At 40.8% G+C, this 19,092-nt stretch overlaps 1 protein-coding gene across 6 annotated transcripts in view; it reads left to right on the top strand.

Annotated features, from left to right (window-relative positions):
- The window catches only part of Svil (Supervillin), a 390,519-nt gene that overhangs the window by 358,557 nt on the left and 12,870 nt on the right, over positions 1 to 19,092 (top strand). For all 6 annotated transcript variants that reach the window (XM_019058279.2, XM_019058276.2, XM_072296132.1 and 3 more), the window contains 2 exons: positions 16,062 to 16,380; positions 18,391 to 18,519. In XM_019058279.2, the coding sequence (XP_018913824.2) occupies positions 16,062 to 16,380; positions 18,391 to 18,519 (448 nt within the window). The remainder of the gene's footprint in view (positions 1 to 16,061; positions 16,381 to 18,390; positions 18,520 to 19,092) is intronic.

Below are 19,092 nucleotides of genomic sequence, written 5' to 3'. Positions count from 1 at the left end.
CTTTGTCTTATTTTACCCGCGAGACAGAACAAGAATTGCCAGTAATCCACAAAAACGAAAAATTCCGATTTTTTTTCTTTCCTACCCCTTTAAGTAGCACAGGGGGTACTTGAGGGTAAGGGAACCAAGGAGTGGAGGAGGGGGTGGTCAAGCCCAGTAAAGTCCAAAACTTAAAAATAAAAAATAATAGCCAGCCTCAGCATGACTGGATTTTTGCCAGTATTTTCGAAATTTTCTTATTAAGAACGGAATGATGTTGATAAATGCGTCGTTTGATAAATTGGTGTGTGAGTGATTCCGCGTCCAAAAGAGGCAAACCGCAGGCGGATGAATTCCGCGTTCTTTCGTTGTCGCGTCGGTCGGGCTATCCCACGCAAAAATATAGCTAAACGCATAACAGAAAACTGCCGTAATTGAGGAAACTGCGGCCCCCCGACGTGCATGATGCTTCCTAGGGATGCAACAAGTTCCTAGCTTCCCAATTTGAGAACCCTCTTCCCCCTCAAATGATTCTTTTAAGATGAAGACCTTTTTTTGCTCTTCACGCTCACATGAACCACTATACAGAGTAAGAAATTACGCAATTCAACATGTGTTTTCTCATGAGAAATTCTCACAAAACATGTTGAAAATATCACCAACTATCAAAATGAATTCATAAGTGAGAAAATAAGTTCGTAGTTTACATTATCAACAGTAAGTTCGCTCGCACAAAATCCATAATCAACGTATATGTCTATTTGGTTTCAGGACATTCCGTCGACGATTTTTTGTCCACGCACCTGTTTTGTCCAGTAGTTTACATCCATGCGTAAAATAAGCAACAGGGACTTGGTTCAAGCATTATATTTAAGTCCGATTTTAAAATTATATCGACAATATCGAAATGAGAAAATTGAAAGAGAAGGAGGTGTTGTTATGGTAACTCATTTTTTAAATGAAATGTTACTTTCTTCTTGTGATTCATCTTAGTAAAACGTAGCAAACATTTGTAAAACATTTTCAAGCGATGGCATCGATATTAATCTCAATGAGTCGTGTTTTGAAAGGAACTGTACAAAAATGAATAAAAGAGGGGAAAAAACCAAAAAGCATGGAATCTTTGGTTTTAACCCATTTGTACATCGATCTGTTAGAATCAAATACGTCCAATTTTAAGCGTTTGGTTGCGCTGTATCACAGTAAAAGCACAAAATATGAAAGAAAAAATTAGAGGGCTTTGACAATCATTAAATTTGACTCGGAATCATCTTTATATTTACAGAATACACAATATATTTTCCTTTAATACGTATCTTTTTTCATCAATTTAAATGAGAATAGTCCATGCAGAGTGTGCAAGCATTTCAAAATCATGAGTTGAAAAACGCTGTTTCTGTGAGTTTAAGTATCAGAGCCAAACATAGCGGAGCGGCGTTTCACTGGCGCCTACAAACCTAAAGGGATACTTCACGCATTGCGCAATGTTTGAAGTATCTACTTAGGTTTGTAGGCGCCAATGCGCGTTTGGCGCTGGCCGCCCGCTCGCCGTGCCGCGTCGAGTGCGTTGTACGTCACGCGTTAGGTACTCATATGATTATTTTATAGAGGAATTGTATACGTTGCCGCGATTTTCAACATACTGTGAGTTCCTTTCACTCTAGTAGTTGACAGTATTTCTTCTCCATCATTCCAAGCCTCGGTCGATAAAGGACGGTCTGAATAAAGAAGTAATCTGCAGTGCTAAGGCAAAACGCCGTATGAACATTCGAGAGTTGCCAAATTTCCCCGGACGAAAAGAGTATTTTTGAGGAAAGTTATGCATATTCTCCCTCGAAATTCTCAGATAACTTAGAATAAATCACGGACAGAATTGTTCGAAAATTTTGAAGAAAAATATTCACAATTATCCCAGTAAATTGGGTCATGATTGAAAGAAATATGACAACGTCTGAAGGCTTTTACGGTGTTCTTACTGAGCACGGCAGTAATGAAGAGGAAGCTGGCGACCACGTTGGGCAGTCCACTCCGCTCATCACTATTCAGTGCCCATTATTCACTTTCAGTTGCGTCTTCAAAAGGGATGCAATCACGCACTTCTCTTGAACGTGCGACGAGCAATATGTTCGTCATGTACTGCTAGTCAGTCCTCGCGTCGGTAGGTCGCTTGTCATTCTTACACCGGATTTCTCTGTCCATTTGGAATTTTTGCTCCGCGACTGAAAATTACCACGTACATTCCGAGCAAACCCACCCAAGTACCACTTTTCAATGGAAAAATGGCGATATTTTGAAATTAAGTCGTAAATTTTTACGATTTTTCGGAGATGAAATCCTTAGGATCATCAACTTCCGAGCGATGAGCCTCAATTATGTCGCGATTTTATCTCTATAAGATCGCTTTCGATAGACTCAAAATTTTAGGTCAATTTATCACGATTTTTTGTTCTGTAATATTGCGGTACATCGCCATCGATACAATTGCGATTTTATTGCAAATTTATGCGATAATCGCATATATCGCATTTTTTATCCGATAAAATTTCATCGAATCGAAGTCTATACAATCGCGATACAATTTCCGATCGAATTGCAACTTATCGCGATCTTTGCTACTTCGTTAATACGCGGAGAAAAAAACTTCGTGCATAGGACCCGAAGTTGAGGTCATATGGATCTCTGAAGTTTTCTGATCGCACGCATCCGAAAACTTGAGGTCGAGCTGCCGAAGTTCGGGTCAGACATCGAGGCACTTCGATATGTACCGGAGTATTTCAGATATGTGACCCGAACCCTTCGGTATTTATCGAAGTACTTCAGATGTCTGACTCGAACTTTGGCAGCTGGACCTCAAGTTTTTAGATACGTGATCCGAAAACTTCAGAGATCCATATGACCTAAACTTCAGGTCCCACGCACGAAGTTGTTTTCTTCTTATAGCCTCGTATTACCTCTATAACTAATTATATCAAGTATTTAGTTGTGGCAACAAAACAATCGTGATGTTCTCCCGGTTGTTTTGGGGTGGTTTGATTTCATCACGCATTAATGAAGGGGGAACACTGCGAAGGGGAATTTTCCTCGCCATATACAAGTTTACCTTTCTGGTATTGCCTCCTCATCATCATCTAGGTCATCGACACTGATCGTACCCAACAATCAGCGTCAAAAACATCCTACGCTAATAACACCGATTGTTTTCCTTCGTTGGTACGGTTACGAGCGCGCATGTAATTTTCGGTCATCGGCACAGCTTCTTCCTTGTTAGTTTCGTTGGTTCATGGTTTGCAAGATACGTTGTTTGAGTAAAAAAAGGAGGCACTGTCAACGAAAGTACTCAACAAAAAGTAATAGATTTTCATTGCAGTTTAGAATTTACACGTTAGGAACTTTCGAGTTTCCTCCATTCAGTATTGAAATAATATCTGTGCCTGCTTTTAAAGTTTCCATTCAGAAATCGTACGATATTTTTTGAAAAATTGTCGTTTCCCCCAATAAAAACATTTCAATGTTGCAGAATCCCCTTCGCAACTTATATTTTTACTCTGTTGGACATTTCTAACCGAAAATTTCAGTGACTTTCCCTCTAATTACAAGAGTTATAATGAGCCAAATTTTTGACCGGAATTGTTTCATCATATTCTTGCAAAATATTGACTTGTGTGAGGCGATTCTGCAACCTTGGAATGAAATTGCGTTCTTTCTTTTCGTTTCGCGGAATCTACACAATGTTGAATTATAAGCCTATCAAGCTTGAAGGTTGATTAGTTGATAGGTTTATTGCTAAGCATTTCCAAGAAATTCCTGATTTTTAACTTAATAGGCAAGTATTTTTTTTTTTTTAAATCAAATGGAATACTTTCCAAAACCTCAAACACGTCGATGGTGAAACTCTCAAACCACGTATCTCGGTTTGCAACGTTGCAGACTTCCTGTAATACTTTATTTTTTAAATGCAAAACCACCCAACGTCAATTCTTTATACTTCCGTCATTTTTCTTCCCAGAGCAAAACGAATTTTGAGAAAACTTCACCGGATGATGTTGATTTTTTCTTCTTTAGAAAATTAAAAACGGAACGGAGATTTTCAAGCACCGCAAATGAGATACGTGGTTTGAGAGTTTAACGGTTGATACACATCATTTTACGTCTTAAAATCCAATGGAAATTGATTTATCAGCCCCGAGAGCTTTCATTGACCGATTGTAAGACCACTAGTTGACTCTAACAACGCATCTTTTGAGCTGGCCCTTATGCGTCGGATCAAAATCCTGTTCATCCGCATGAGTCATGTTTCAGTGATTCACCGAGAATCTCGTCTCAAGCAGGCCGTTTTCTCGCCGGCGCGACGCGCTCGCGCAGTTCGTCAGCGCTCGTTCAGCTGTTTGTTTCGTGGTATCACGTTGTTAGTCTTTGCGTTTTCCCCTGGTTTGCTCTGCTTACGGAGTTGTCCGGTCGGTTTTTCTTTCTTGATCGAGATGAGCAAATCACTCTGTCAATCAATCAAAGAGTTGAATAGTTCTTGTCGCTTGCGATGCAGATTTCATACATCAGTTCTCATGTATAAGCATGTGTTGTGTTATTCCGCGGTTATCTAATTTATTTGGGAATAATTGTGAGCATTCAGTGAGGTGATTATTAGCTTGTAACGGTCAGTTACAGAAGTCTTGGTTTTCTTAGGTCGATCAGTGGATTCGCAAATATTTACAAATTATGCGGTTTTTTGCGCCAAATTTGTGAAAAAATCGAATGTTTGGTGGTTTTCCGCGGTTAGAGGAGGGTTCGCACAAATTCTCTGTGTCTGCGCTATCTCTTCGTGGTTAACGAATCACTGGATAGCCGAAAATTTTGGATTGCGTTCAATCGGTGGATTCGCGCTTATTTGAAGTTTTGAAGTTTCGTAGTTTTTCACGGTCGGCGAGCATTTGATTAACGTTAGTGCCTTAGTTTTCCCGTGTCAGTGAGTTAGATCGGTACGTACGATTGGAATTTTCACATTTCGGCAGTTTTTTCGGTTCAGGTAGCGAACATCGAGTATTTCTCTAAACTCTTTAAGGGTTGTTTCTTCATTCATCTCGATAATTGTTCATGAAAATATTTTATTCATCCCTTGTACTCCCCGCCAAAGCAAAACAGCGCACTACGATATCGTCCCTCCAAAAACCACGGAGCAGCTCATAGCAATAGCGTTTTCCCTTAGCACACTGAAAAAAAAACCTCGGGTGTGGAAGCCATACTTACAGGCTGTATAGATGTACCGTGCGCGCTCCGAGCTCAGAGGCCGCAAGTTTCGGGCGTAGCACCCGGATCAATCAAAGCCACGGCTCCAGCACCCGGAACTTTCGGTCTCTGAGCCCGGGACTTTTTTTCAGTGCAAGGCAGACCCCATAACCTCCGTCAACCATTGACTCCTACCCTTATTATTTTTGAGTGGTACGTAATCCGGGGATGGTCCTTTAATAATCTCCTCGATTAAATTCTGAGACTCCTCTCATTTCCAGGGTGTATGCAGGTCCCGAAAGACCTGATAAAGTCCGGAATTTACATGACCGGTCCCGAAGTCACGAATAAGTCCGGAAATTTAACTCGAGGTCCCGAAAAATCGAAAAACTCACGATTTTCGCGAGTCAAAGTGTAGAAACATGGACTCGATTTCCATTAAAATTAGTTCTAAGTGTAGACCCTGACTCAGCAAAAATACTCCGAAGGTCGAAAAAAAGTTCTGAAAAGGTCCTGAAAAAGTCCTGAAATTGGTTTTCATAAATCTGTAGACACCCTGATTTCGTGACTAAAAGCACCGGTGTATCACCAAAGCCTGTGAATGACGATTGATTTCGTTTCCGGTGCGCGACTTACGAAATCAAAGTGTAAACATTCAATAAAAATGAGCGGCTGCTCGATATGTATGCAGTTCATGGGGCATCAGTGCACTTCGGTAATAACGAAAGAGTTGAACAACAATCATCCGCCCTCCCCCTTCCCCTCGCCCATCGCTTGCGCCATTACCGGTCAGTTAGAGCAAGCGTGTAAATTAGCCGTCCGATTGAACCCATCGCTTATCACCACGGGGGGGCACATACACTTCATTATCTCTCCCCGTGCAGTCATTTATTTCTATGTGTTCAGCTGATACCGAGCAAACAGAGAACCCGAAATAACGCCAGAGCTTCAAGTTCGGTCGGCTCCCAGTTTAGCTTTAACGCCGCTGTAAATGATACGTGTCAAATCGGTCGAATAGTTTAGTTTCAACACCGCTTTCAATGATACGTGTCCAATCCAATTCTTCCCGACCAGAGGCGAATATATTTCAGAGACCTCACACTTCTATTTCCTTTTTCGTGGAAAAGTTAATTTTGGAAGATAACACTCATCCGATGATAACTGATGGCCAAGGTGTCAAGTGCACGGATGCATAAGAATGAAACAGTGGTTGGATTCCTGATCATTCAGGGTGCTCCTAAAGTCTCGAGCCATTCTGGTAACCCCTCAGGTTCGTGTCCCTTCTTTCGTGAATCCCTTTAAAATTTTGAGGGGTTCCTAAAGATCGATTTCTTTGTCCGAGGAGCTCTTTCAAAATTTCAAGTCCCTATCTCAATCCGTTCAAAAACAGGGGTGATGCCTGGTACTGCTTTTGGACTTTTGGATCACCCTGTATATGATCCCCATGAAATCTAAAAACCAGCACTAGATCTCTAATAGGTTGAACCATGCAAGTGGTCACGTTTACTCGGCGAGTGATAATTAAGTTCTATCAAAAGTTTATCACTGTCCAGCAGATTTTCTCGAGATCATGTTTTATGATCAGAAATCCATCAGGCAGTAACATTCTGTTCTTTCCGTGTACTATAGTTTGACTTTGTTTACCAAACTGCTTCATACGGCATTCATCCAATGAAATGGTCAAAAATTTGTTCGTAAATCATGAAGCGCTGACTGTTACGTCGCCTTATTACACCGCTTTTATCGGCAGTGCGGAGTGCGGGTCTCTAAAATATATCGTCTTCGGTTTTTAGGGCGCTTTGACAATGTGACTGTGCGCGATAAGTGGGATTCCAAAACTGGAAGATTGAAGGAGTCACGCACAGCGGAAACGTGTGATGTTATTACTGGAATGACTTCCCAGAACTATGAGTGATTTCCCAGTAGCGGAAGTGACGATTTTTCGGGATACGCTCGGATCCTGTGTAACGTGTAATGATAACTGTAGCGATCTTGTGTAACGCGTTGTGATACAATGGCTTCCGAGTCGTTCGGCGAGATCGCTCTGCGCATTCTCTACGCCTCCGTGTCCGTCGTCGTCGTGACGGCCATTTGCATCTACAACTATCTCTCGCGGAGCCCGCGAAAGAGATCGACGCGCCAAGATGACGCATTCGGGGACCGGACCAGCGATGCCATCGCCGAGAAAGCCATCGCCACCGACAGTCCGCCCAGAAGAACGAGGATTCCAGAGAAACGCAGATTCGACGAAGACTCCGCTGTCGAGGAGATCAACGAGAGTCTCCACGATGTCTCCAAGGATTCTCTATTTTACGCCAAACTCGTCAACGACAGTGGAAATGAAAGATTCGCCAATGTCTCGCTGAGATTGCCTGAGGGTGGTGATGGTGATAAAAGCGGTTCCACCGAACAGCTCGTGCGAGATATCTTGAAAGAAAGCTTTTCCAAGAAGAAACCGCCTGCGAGGGTAAATCGGAATGAAAGCCCTGTGGTCGGGAAACTCGTCGATGAGAAACCTCCGACGGATGATCAAACTTTGATCCAGCCTCGAGAGGAAATTCAAGCCGACAATGATGATTCTCTCCACGAAGAAATCACCAAAACTCAAATTATCACGGGAGAAAATTCGAATGAAACCTTGCTTCGACCTTTAAATGAAGAACCTGTTGCGGTTGAAGCTATCGAAGAAAGTTTATCGGGAGGAAATTCTGTTAGAAATGATGATGCAAGCGAAAACCTGTTCTCTGAATTACTTCCGAAGGGATTCGCGAGTTCATTGCCTGTAGGAGAGCCTGTTGTGATAACTGCTTCTAATGAAGGCTCATTCCAGGAAATCCTTGGCAGAAATGTTGACGTTAATGAAAGCTTGTCTTCTGATTTTCATTTAAGGAAAAGCTCATCCCCATCGTCCGAAGGAGAACCTTCTGGGGTGACAGCTTCGAATGAAGGTTTTCTCCTTGAAAATCCTGTTAAAAATGATGACGTCAGTGAAAGCTTGTCCTCTGACTTCATTTCGAAAGAAAGTTCGTTCCCATCGCCTGAAGCAGAACCTATCACAGTGGCAGCCTCCAATAAAGGCTCTCTTATTGATTATCCTTTCAAAAATGACGACGTCAGTGAAAGCTTGTCTTCTGACTTTATATCAAGAGAAGGTTCCTTCCCATCGCTTGGGGCAGAACCTATTTTACTGACAGCCTCCGATGAAGGCTCTTTCCTTGAAAAGCCTTTCAAAAATTATGACGTCAGTGAAAGTTTGTCTCCCGATTTACTCTCAGGAGAAGGCTTGTTTCCAGCGCTGCAAGAAAAATCTGTCACGGCGAAAACTTTCGATGAAAACCTTTTACGTGAGAATTCAATCAAGACTGATGTCCCTATGACTGTCGATTATCCCGAACAAGGTATACGAGACGATATCAATCGAATATTGCTTCAAGGAAAATCCATCGTCAACGAAATTAAAAACCAGTCATGTGAGCCTTTGGCCGAGGAAGACAGTCAGGCTAAAAAATCGAAATCTTTCGGAGAGGATAGCAAAAAAGACGAGAGTCCTCCTCAAAATGATCTTCCGGGCAGCACGAATCTTGGGGAGAGTCCGTCAACCAACGAACCTGCCGAGGAGGAAAACCCTGGCGAAAAGACGAAAGTCAAAACTGCCTTTCAAATGGAACTAGAGGCGAGGCTGAAGAAGTTGAAAGTCAGACGAGCTTCAAACGAAGAGTCAGTTAGTGATGCAGACAAAAATTCCGAATCTCCAGTGAGCATCTCTAGGAGCATCTCAAATGAAGAAGCAGAATCTTCCCGATTCGGACGGAACTTTCAAGTCATCGTCGACGAAAGCTCTTGTGAACAAGCTCCCTCAGGAGGTGATTTGAAACGGGAGAAATCCGTCGGAAATCATCGACTGTCCCTTTTGGTGACGAGTGACGTACGGCGCCACTCGGATTTCGGCCCGAGGGACACGACGGATAACTCGAGGGACATGGCGAATCTGAAAAAGTTCTACCGGAAATCCCTTCCGGCGGAGTTCCTGGGCGTCCTCGGGTCCGGGTTGGAGGCCCAGCGGGCGCGGATCGGCGGGGGGTTCTCGGCCCAGAACTTAAGGGATGACCCTGAAGCGGGGAAGGGTCGGCGCTGCTCCAGCGAGTCCCCGAGCGAGGCGTTTCAGCGGGAAATCAAGAACAAAGCCAACATGCGGCTCACCCAGAAGAACCGCAACATCCTCGCCGCTCATTTCAAGGATAAATTCTCCGTCAACAACGATCTCTTCAAGATGATCCCTTCGCCGGAGCCTATCGACGAAACGCAGCTCAGGTTTAAGGTATGTTGATGAGGTTTTTGCTCTGAATGCACCGCGTTCACTGATAAAAAAAAACCTCTAGGACCAATGCTTCGGTGCATTGACTTAAGAGTGCAGTTTCTTGTCGCCGGATTTAAGAGTCTTTAACTCTTGTTTCAAGCGGATTTTGCATTGAAACAAGAGTCCAGACTCTTAAATTCGGCGACAAGAAACTGCACTCTTGAACCAAGAGGTTTTTTTTACCAGTGTTGTGAGCAAGGAACCGAGCCGCACCTCAGCCATTGCCAAAAACTGGGGAATTTAATCTTTTAAAGGGGACGTTTGTGCGGATTCCTTTGAAAATTTAAGGAATTAGCCTCGTACTAAGCAGGGAGTTCACTGAAATTTGCTCAAAAATCTGCACAATCGTTTTCGTGTAAAAACTCAAATTGCTCAATTAAATTTGGCATTAGCTGATGTGGCGCCGTCCAAATAAACTGTTTTCCTGTTGGTGCCGAGTTGAGGGTCTCTAACCGCCTGGAAAATGTTCGATCCAGGATTCGGAAAATGTTTTTTATTTAGAATTTTTATTTTGTAAGAAATTTGACATTATGTGCTACTGAAAGGGTTTAAGCAAGTACACGAGTCGCGCTCGTTGCATCACTCATTCATGAAGGAGACTAAATTGGTGACAATGACAGTCTATAGATAGTGATTTGATATCGATATTATTTTATAGCATCAACAGTGGGGCTTGAGTCAGTCTACATTCTTTTTTTTTTATTATTATTTTTTAAGCCGGGAAAATCTGAGGATTTCTCAAAAATATTACGAGCATAGTCAAACATGTAAAAAAGTCAGAAAGGTCAGTGATTTGACCCAGTTTTCTTTCAGCTTACAAGGTATAAGGCCTTGTCTTCACGGGACGTTTTCATGGGATTTTTCCCAAGTTCGAATCGCAGGAATGAAACTTCTGGGATTTTTCCCAGTTACCGTCTCCACGGGACGGGGCTCTTTGCAGTCCTGCGACTAGTTTGCGCGGGAAGATAAATTAGTTAAAGTCGAGTATTTGACCGGGATTAAAATAATAATTGCACTCAATTGACAATTAGACACATTTTTTAACTAAACAAACATGAACAATGTAGTAATGAATAAAATATCGCACAATTCGTTTTCACTTCTTCTTCTTCTCTCAATGGGTCCTAGGGGTACAAGTACCATACTTGGTACTGGGAAAAATATTGACTAACTCAATATTTTTCCCAGCTTCGTAAGTGGGATTTTTCCCTGGGACAAATCTCGCGAAACGGCTCGTGGAGACAAGGCCTAAAGATGTACGAAGTAGCATCGGAGATTCGGTGACAAAGACGACAATTTTGGTCTCATCGTGCGAGCATTGTCATGATGTTTTGATGATGGCTAGCCAGTCGCTCGCCAGTAGTCGCCAGTTGGTGCCGTCCACTCACCTTGACTTTTTAATTTGCGCTCGCGCCGTTCCGAATGTGGCTCTGACGTCGCGTCGGCGCCGTCGGAACTTCTTCCGGATCAGCAGATCAGCAACCAACTCCAGGTCAAATAAACCCTCTTAGAGGAGAGGGAGTAACCAATAACTAGGGTTACCGGCCGTCCGGGAAATCGGGGAAATCAGGGAAATCAGGGAAAGTTAGGTTATTCGCGACGACCGGGAAAAGTCAGGAAATTCGTGGGAAAAGTCATGGAATGGACCACTAGACAAGGTACGAATTTAAGCAATCTGATACATGTTTCCTAACCAGAATTTTACGTAAAACACGATTCTCACAACGAAAATTACTGAAATCAGCTCCTAACGAAGATATTAACGTTTTTATCTCGCACTGGTTGCAGGGAATTTGAGCTGCCCGCTCACAAGAAACTCAAAGCTCTACGTGAGTCGAATCGCGCACTACAACGGTTTCAGCAATCTTTTCAATCGAGCAATGTTCATTTCCCACCATGTGTTATTCAAACTATAAGCAATTTGCTACAGTTGAGCCAAAGCGTCAAGATTGAGGTTGCCAGATTTTTTTTATCGCAGATACGTTCATGATAACGTTTCGCGCGCGATGTGACTCACGTAGAGCATTGAGTTTTCATGAGCGGGTGGTTTGAATTCACGCATCAAGAATTATTGAATATCTTCGTAAGGAGTTGATTTCGGTAATTTTCGTTGTGCGCATCGTGTTCTACGTGAAATTTTGGTGAAGAAACATGTATCAGAATGCTGAAATTCGTACCTTGTCTAGTGGTCCATTCGTGGGAAAAGTAAGGGCATTTCTGACTCGTCTGCTGATCACCAAAATATATCATTGATCTTCTGACTGTCTACGCCCTTACTGGGCATTTTCAAGGCTTGCCATCTTTTAAGTAGCTACTAAATGCCTTTTTCTCTGATTTGTTCCTCATACAAGAGAATTTTGTCCAAAATTTAACAAAAGTCAGCGAATTTTTTTTTAAAAAAAATAAAAAAAAGCGGACATTTTGTTTGAAGGTTAGGGAATTAGAAAATTTTGGAGTCCGGGAAAGTCAGGAAAGGAGGAGTTGCGTTTTGGGCCTTTTCCGGCCCCACCTGGATTTTGCTAAATGTTTCATATTTTCAAAGTACTAGTTTTAGGTAGACTCTGTGCCAAATATTAGACCGAACGGAGCCCATGCAAGGGCGCAGCAGCGCCTCAAACCCAAAATCCTGGAATCGAAAAACAATTATTTTCGTCGACTTTTTCGACTGTTATCACTCTTCCAGCGCATGATTCTTATGTATTTTTTTGCGTACATTTCGTTTCTGGCCTTTTGAAAGGCTTCCGATAAATTTTAAGGGGCCTTATGGCCCATTGTTGCCATTTTTGGCCCATTTTTAGGGGTTTTTTCCATTTAACTCATTCAAAACTCAACTTAATCCAAAAACTGTGTACATTTTTGAAAAGTACGTAAAAAAATGAATAAAAAATGTTCAGTAAAATTTTTTCCTATGTTGCCAAATTTCCGAGAAAATTGGTCCCAAAGTGTCGAAAACGGCAAAAAATCGATAAATCGCCGCGTCTAAGGTTCAAGAAAGTGGAGTACATTTTTCATACTGTACCAGATAACAGCTCTTATCCATCCATACAACATACTAAAATATCATAGTTGTACCTGGATTCCCACGATGTGAAAATTGACCGAGATGTCGATTTTAGCGGCCTTTTTATACTTGAAGGCAGCTCTTTTGAATGTTCTTCGACCTTAGTCACCCTCTATGGGTGTGTACTATATGTATTTTTCTACGTACTTTTCATATCTGGCCATAAAAATGGCTTCCTGTGAGTTTTAAAAGGCCTAACGGTCCATTGTTGCCAATTTTCACCAATTTTTAGGGGTTTTTTCAAGTTTACGTGTGTGAAACTTAATTTAATCTAGAAACCGTGTACAATTTCGGAAAGAACGTAAAAAAATACATAGAAATGTGATTTGTACCTTTTCCCTACGTTGCCGAATTTTCGAGAAAAATCGTCCTGAAGCGTCAAAAATGCCGAAAATTGGATTAATCATCACGTCGGAGGTTCCAGGAAGTGAATTTCAAGTTTTTTTTCACTACAAATAACGTATCGAAAATGGAAAATTGCAATGCATCTCAAGGAACATGTAATGGCGCAGATGAACGTGACAAAACGGGCCCTCAAGGTGCTTTTACTTTATCCTTCACTCCAGTTCACCTCTTTATTCCTGTAACCGCGAGATAATCCTTGGTTCTCAAGATGCTTGCCACAGGCCAAATATACCGAAGAACAGAAAATGCGTGGAGAAAGTGTCCCACGATCCACATGAATGTCATAATTCACTTCCTGGAACCTCCGACGTGATGATTAATCCAATTTTTGGCATTTTTGACGCTTCAGGACGATTTTTCTCGAAAATTTGGCAACGTAGGGAAAAGGTACAAATCACATTTCTATGTATTTTTTTACGTTCTTTCCGAAATTGTACACGGTTTCTAGATTAAATTAAGTTTCACACACGTAAACTTGAAAAAACCCCTAAAAATTGGTGAAAATTGGCAACAATGGACCGTTAGGCCTTTTAAAACTCACAGGAAGCCATTTTTATGGCCAGATATGAAAAGTACGTAGAAAAATACATATAGTACACACCCATAGAGGGTGACTAAGGTCGAAGAACATTCAAAAGAGCTGCCTTCAAGTATAAAAAGGCCGCTAAAATCGACATCTCGGTCAATTTTCACATCGTGGGAATCCAGGTACAACTATGATATTTTAGTATGTTGTATGGATGGATAAGAGCTGTTATCTGGTACAGTATGAAAAATGTACTCCACTTTCTTGAACCTTAGACGCGGCGATTTATCAATTTTTTGCCGTTTTCGACACTTTGGGACCAATTTTCTCGGAAATTTGGCAACATAGGAAAAAATTTTACTGAACATTTTTTATTCATTTTTTTACGTACTTTTCAAAAATGTACACAGTTTTTGGATTAAGTTGAGTTTTGAATGAGTTAAATGGAAAAAACCCCTAAAAATGGGCCAAAAATGGCAACAATGGGCCATAAGGCCCCTTAAAATTTATCGGAAGCCTTTCAAAAGGCCAGAAACGAAATGTACGCAAAAAAATACATAAGAATCATGCGCTGGAAGAGTGATAACAGTCGAAAAAGTCGACGAAAATAATTGTTTTTCGATTCCAGGATTTTGGGTTTGAGGCGCTGCTGCGCCCTTGCATGGGCTCCGTTCGGTCTAATATTTGGCACAGAGTCTACCTAAAACTAGTCCTTTGAAAATATGAAACATTTAGCAAAATCCAGGTGGGGCCGGAAAAGGCCCAAAACGCAACTCCTCCTTTGCAGATGACAAAATTATGGCGCGCCTGAATGCACGTTCAATATAATCATGCAAATTGAACGGTAAGCATGAACATCCGACGAAAAACCAAGGGGAGTGGCATTCCAAAGTTTATCTACTTTTAGAGACATTTTGGTCCATTTTGATCTATTTTCGGGTTCTCTTAGATATTTCTAACTTTTGACCCCTCTTCTCCTCACCAAATTTTGTTCTCTATCATCCAAGTTTTGACACTCGGATGTGGAGCAGTAGTTCTATTATATTCTAATCGTAATTTGCCGCAACGTAGGCACGATCAAACAGTGAGAAGATTAAAGGCGAAAGCAATATCCAATCAGATTTGAACATTTTATCGATGCTTGTTCTTCGTTTGTTCTTTTTTGGTATAGAGTGACTCCCAGGTCAAATACCTTTAATTTGTCCACCACTCTATCACTTGAAGTCGAATGCACTCATTATTGTCAGTGCAGCTAGTACTAGCGTTAATGCGGCGCGAGTTTCATTTCGCCTTCGATTTGATGGCTATGCAATTTGAGCTACGCCGAAGTTGATATAGTTGTATCTTGCTCTTGGCTCCACGTACGGAGTTTTTTTTCACAGCATAAGTTTACCTCTAATAGAACCATCGCGAAATCATTGTAATGGATCATTGAATTTACTTCGCAACATGCAAAAAATTCACTGGAATTCGCACAACCGTTTTCGTGTAAAAAATCGAATTGCCCGATTCAATTTGGCAGTTGCGGATGTGGCGTGGTTCCTCTCTACTTCACGCGGTCTATTCATCCTTGCGACGATACCATTTTTGACTTTTCTCAGACAGGGTGGCAAAATTTCATGAAAAATATAATCTTGAAATTTCACGAGGAATATTTCATGAAATTTCAGAAATTTATGAAAGGTATTGAAAAATACTGGTTCCTTTTCATGTGTGTCGCATAGTGTAAAAATTGTGACTTTCTTCTATTTTTGTGTGTTTGAGTGCGAGTTGCATACTCTAGCCTCTGAAAAGTATGAAATATTTCACAGCCTCGTGAAATTTCATGAAAAATTTCACTGAATTTTCCAATCTTTCATTTCTTTATTACGTTTCATGCCACCCTGGCCACGTCCTAGCAGCCAGGAGGTGTACCCCTAATTTTGAACACCGAATTACCACTTTTGACTTTTCTCAGACAAGGTGGCAAAATTTCTTGAAAAATATAATCTTGAAATTTCACGACAAATATATTTCATGAAATTGCAGAAATTTATGAAAGGTATTGAAAAATACTGGTTCCTTTTCATGTGTGTCGCAAAATGTAAAAATTGTGACTTTCTTCTATTTTTGTGTGTTTGAGTGCGGGTTGCATACTCTGGCCCCTGAAAATATGAAATATTTCACAGCCATTGGAAATTTCATGAAATATTTCTCTGAAATTTCGAATCTTACGTTCCCTTCGTACGTTTCACGGTACACTGTTCTCAGCCGTGGTTCATCGTTGTTAAAGCTAATTAAGCTTCAACCAGATATTCTCCGTGGTAACAGAGTTCTATACACATACGCATTGTAACGATATAAACCCGTGTGAATAAAGTCATATCCACAGCATTATTATGAATATTATTGCATATAGTATGAAGTCGAATAGTCATTCAATAGTTCTGATTGTTGCTAAATGTACGCAACAATCGTTGGCGTTAATGAAATGCATCCTTTTGATTTGCGTATTTTTGATTTTCTGTCGGCAGGAGGCGCAGGAGTTGTTGAGCAAGCAGTTGCGGCAGCCGGTGATCCCGAAGTCGGTGTCCCCGCCGGCGGAGTTGGGGCACGGCGTCAATGGGAGCGGCGAGGGAGGCGGCCTGGCCGACCGGCTGGGAAAGCTGGAAACGGCGGCGCAAGGCTGGAAAAAGCGCGTCGGACCCACCGACGCCGTCCAGTTCTCCGTCGCCGGCCGCATGAAAGGCGCCAACGCCGAACCCAACCCCTCTCTCGTCCCCGCAGTCGCATCCCCCGTTCTCGAGCGCAAGAAGAAGGTCCCCAAACCCACCAGGTTCAAGAGCAAAACTGGTAAGTAACTACTCGTTGAAATGCACCGCACCGAAAAAAAAAGTAGCTTGGATCAAGCATGATAATTCTTGAATTTGCCGCCAAGAATTTTCTTTATCTTGCTTTAAACTGACTTTTTCTTGATTCAAGAAAAATAATGCTTGGGTTAAGCAAACAAGTAGCTTATATTAACCAGCAAAATTCTTGATCTAAGAAGAAATACTTTTTGGCGGCAAATTTAAGATTCTTTTTTTTCCAGTGCAGGGTTGTTAGCCACCTGCAAAACCTAGAGAACAGTCAGGAAACTTTATTTGGATTACATTATTTGCAATACGGAATCACTATCTCTGGCTCTTCCGAGAAAGCGCCTTTCCGCATGGGGAAACCAATGACATATATGTCGTTTCTAAAATGAGCCAGGAATACCCAGTGGTTCCTTACTGCAAAATGGACCGAGTTTCGCAGAAAGGAACCAAGCCACATCAGCTATTGTCAAATTTAATCGGGCGATTCAGTTTTTTACAAGAGAACGTTTATGCGGATTTCTTTGAAGCTTTTTAAAAATTTTCTTCTTATGCAGAAATTTCACTGAATTTTGCACAAAAATCCGCACAACCGCTTCACGTAGAAAATTAAACTACCGAATTAAATTTGGCAGTAGCTGATGTGGTTTGGTTCCTTTCTGCTCCAAGTGTGGTCCTTTTGCCGTTGATAAATTGGACTGCATGTAGCAAAAAGGAACCAGCGTGATTACGGTGTTATCAAAATTGTGCGACTTCTTTTTCTCTTTCAAAAATACGAAATATATGTACTGTATCAAAACTTACAGAATTATTTCTCTTTAAAATTAACAAAAATTATTTAGTAGCAAAAACTATTTGCTATTTTTGGAGATTTTTTAGATAATTATGAAGAAGCAGCATTTTAATAACACTGTAATTGCGCTGGTTTTTTTCTGCTAAATGCGATCCAATCACAAGAATGGAGAATTTGCAGGTGTCAGTAATTTTTTGAATTCCAAGTTTAAGAAAAGCCTATCAAGTGAACTGAGTATGGGAATATCCTTGCTTTCTGAAATTAACAATTATTACCTAGAGGAGGTAGGTATGAGCAAATGACCTAATCTGCTAAGTTACCTATGTGTAAACGGGAAATGCTGCCTGATAACGTCACAAGGCCATAGATTTTTTAACTCTCAAATCTATTTTGGTACAATGCTCTTTATCATAAAAAAAAATATTATAAATGCCGTGAACACAGCTCAGCAAGCACTCCTCGGTGCAGCAATGAGATTTTTTCTTCAAAATTTTTCAGATCAGATTTTTTCTTTCTGCAAATTTTTCATTCAAAGAATGGAAAAACAAGAGAGAGAAAGTCCCCTCAAGAAAGTATATAATTTTGTTTTCCCTTTCAACTCCAGATGTGTGCAAACTTGCTCTACTTAGTAACCCTGTAGCAGCATGTTTCAGCATTTCTGTTTTGGAATGATTGATACGTAATGGGTACATATTTTCTTTTTTTAATTTAAAATTTTTTCGTGTCCTTTGTATTGTCCTCTGCTGCCAGAATTTGGTCATCGAAATAGTCAATATTGGAACGCACAAGCGCAAAAAAGAAGAAATTTATTGATGTGAGCGAATTCAAATTGATGGAAGTATTTTAATGTCCTGAGGGTAAGGGAGGGATGCCCAATTTTCACTCAATTTCTTTCCTTCGCAAAGCCATGTTAGAAAGAACAAGAAATTGCACGGTTTTCACTCAATTGTAGAACAGAATGAATGAAATAATAAAGTGTGTCCTCCTTGAACTTTCTGCAGCTGTTGGAAACAGCCCTTACGTTTGTCACAAACAATTCTAAAAATGTAAATTTAAAGAGGTCAAAATCAGTAACATCACTTGGCTCTCCTATTAATGATACCAACCTCTTGATAAGGATTTTTTATGTATTTTTATTGTGGAATCAATCCTTCCTCTGCTTCTCTTAGGTTCATGGTGAGAAATTCAATGTTTCTGATTGTTCTGATGTTTCAGTGACCACCGGTGGAAACGACTCCTCTGAATCTGATGAAAGCAGCCACTCGCCAACAATAGCTGTTCCCGAAATAAATATAAAAAAGAGTCCATCAAAATTGAATGGAGAAATAAATTTAGTCATAAAAGGTGAGAATGAGTTGAACTCTATTATGAGGAATGGCTTACTACAGACTATACCTCAGTCATTTGGTGTACTTTCCTATCGGCATTTTTTTCTCCCATTGGGGATAGAATCTTAATTTTAAGTAACATTCTGGTGTACGTAGCTCAGGAAAATTTTATTTACTTAAGCTTTTAATCTAGTTCCCTTCAAATCTAGTTAGGGGCTGCTCATGAAATATGTTATGGTTCAGGGGGAGGGAGTTGAAGAGAGCACTTTGCCACCTTTTTTTTACATGCTAAAGAAAAGGGACCTACATAATAAAAATGTTACTATGCGGGGGAAAGGGGATCGCAATTTACATATTCAATGAGCGGTCCCTTTTCGTTTTCTATTTTTATTTAACATATTTCAGCCAAGGTATCTCTTCAATGTTATTTATTCTATACAATACTTAATGGGGTGAAGCTGAGTAACATCAACTTTTTTAACGTTCTCTGTTTACTATTGCAATGATTTTAGGCAAGTTGCTCTTTCTTAAATTTTTTTTTTCAATAAATAATTCACGAGTGTTACACGTGACAGCTTCAAAATCAAAA

This window comes from Bemisia tabaci, chromosome 2 (assembly GCF_918797505.1).
Source record: "Bemisia tabaci chromosome 2, PGI_BMITA_v3".
Lineage (NCBI taxonomy): Eukaryota > Metazoa > Arthropoda > Insecta > Hemiptera > Aleyrodidae > Bemisia > Bemisia tabaci.
The sequence above is the reverse complement of the archived record's forward strand: the minus strand, read 5'-3'. Positions and strand labels throughout refer to the sequence as shown.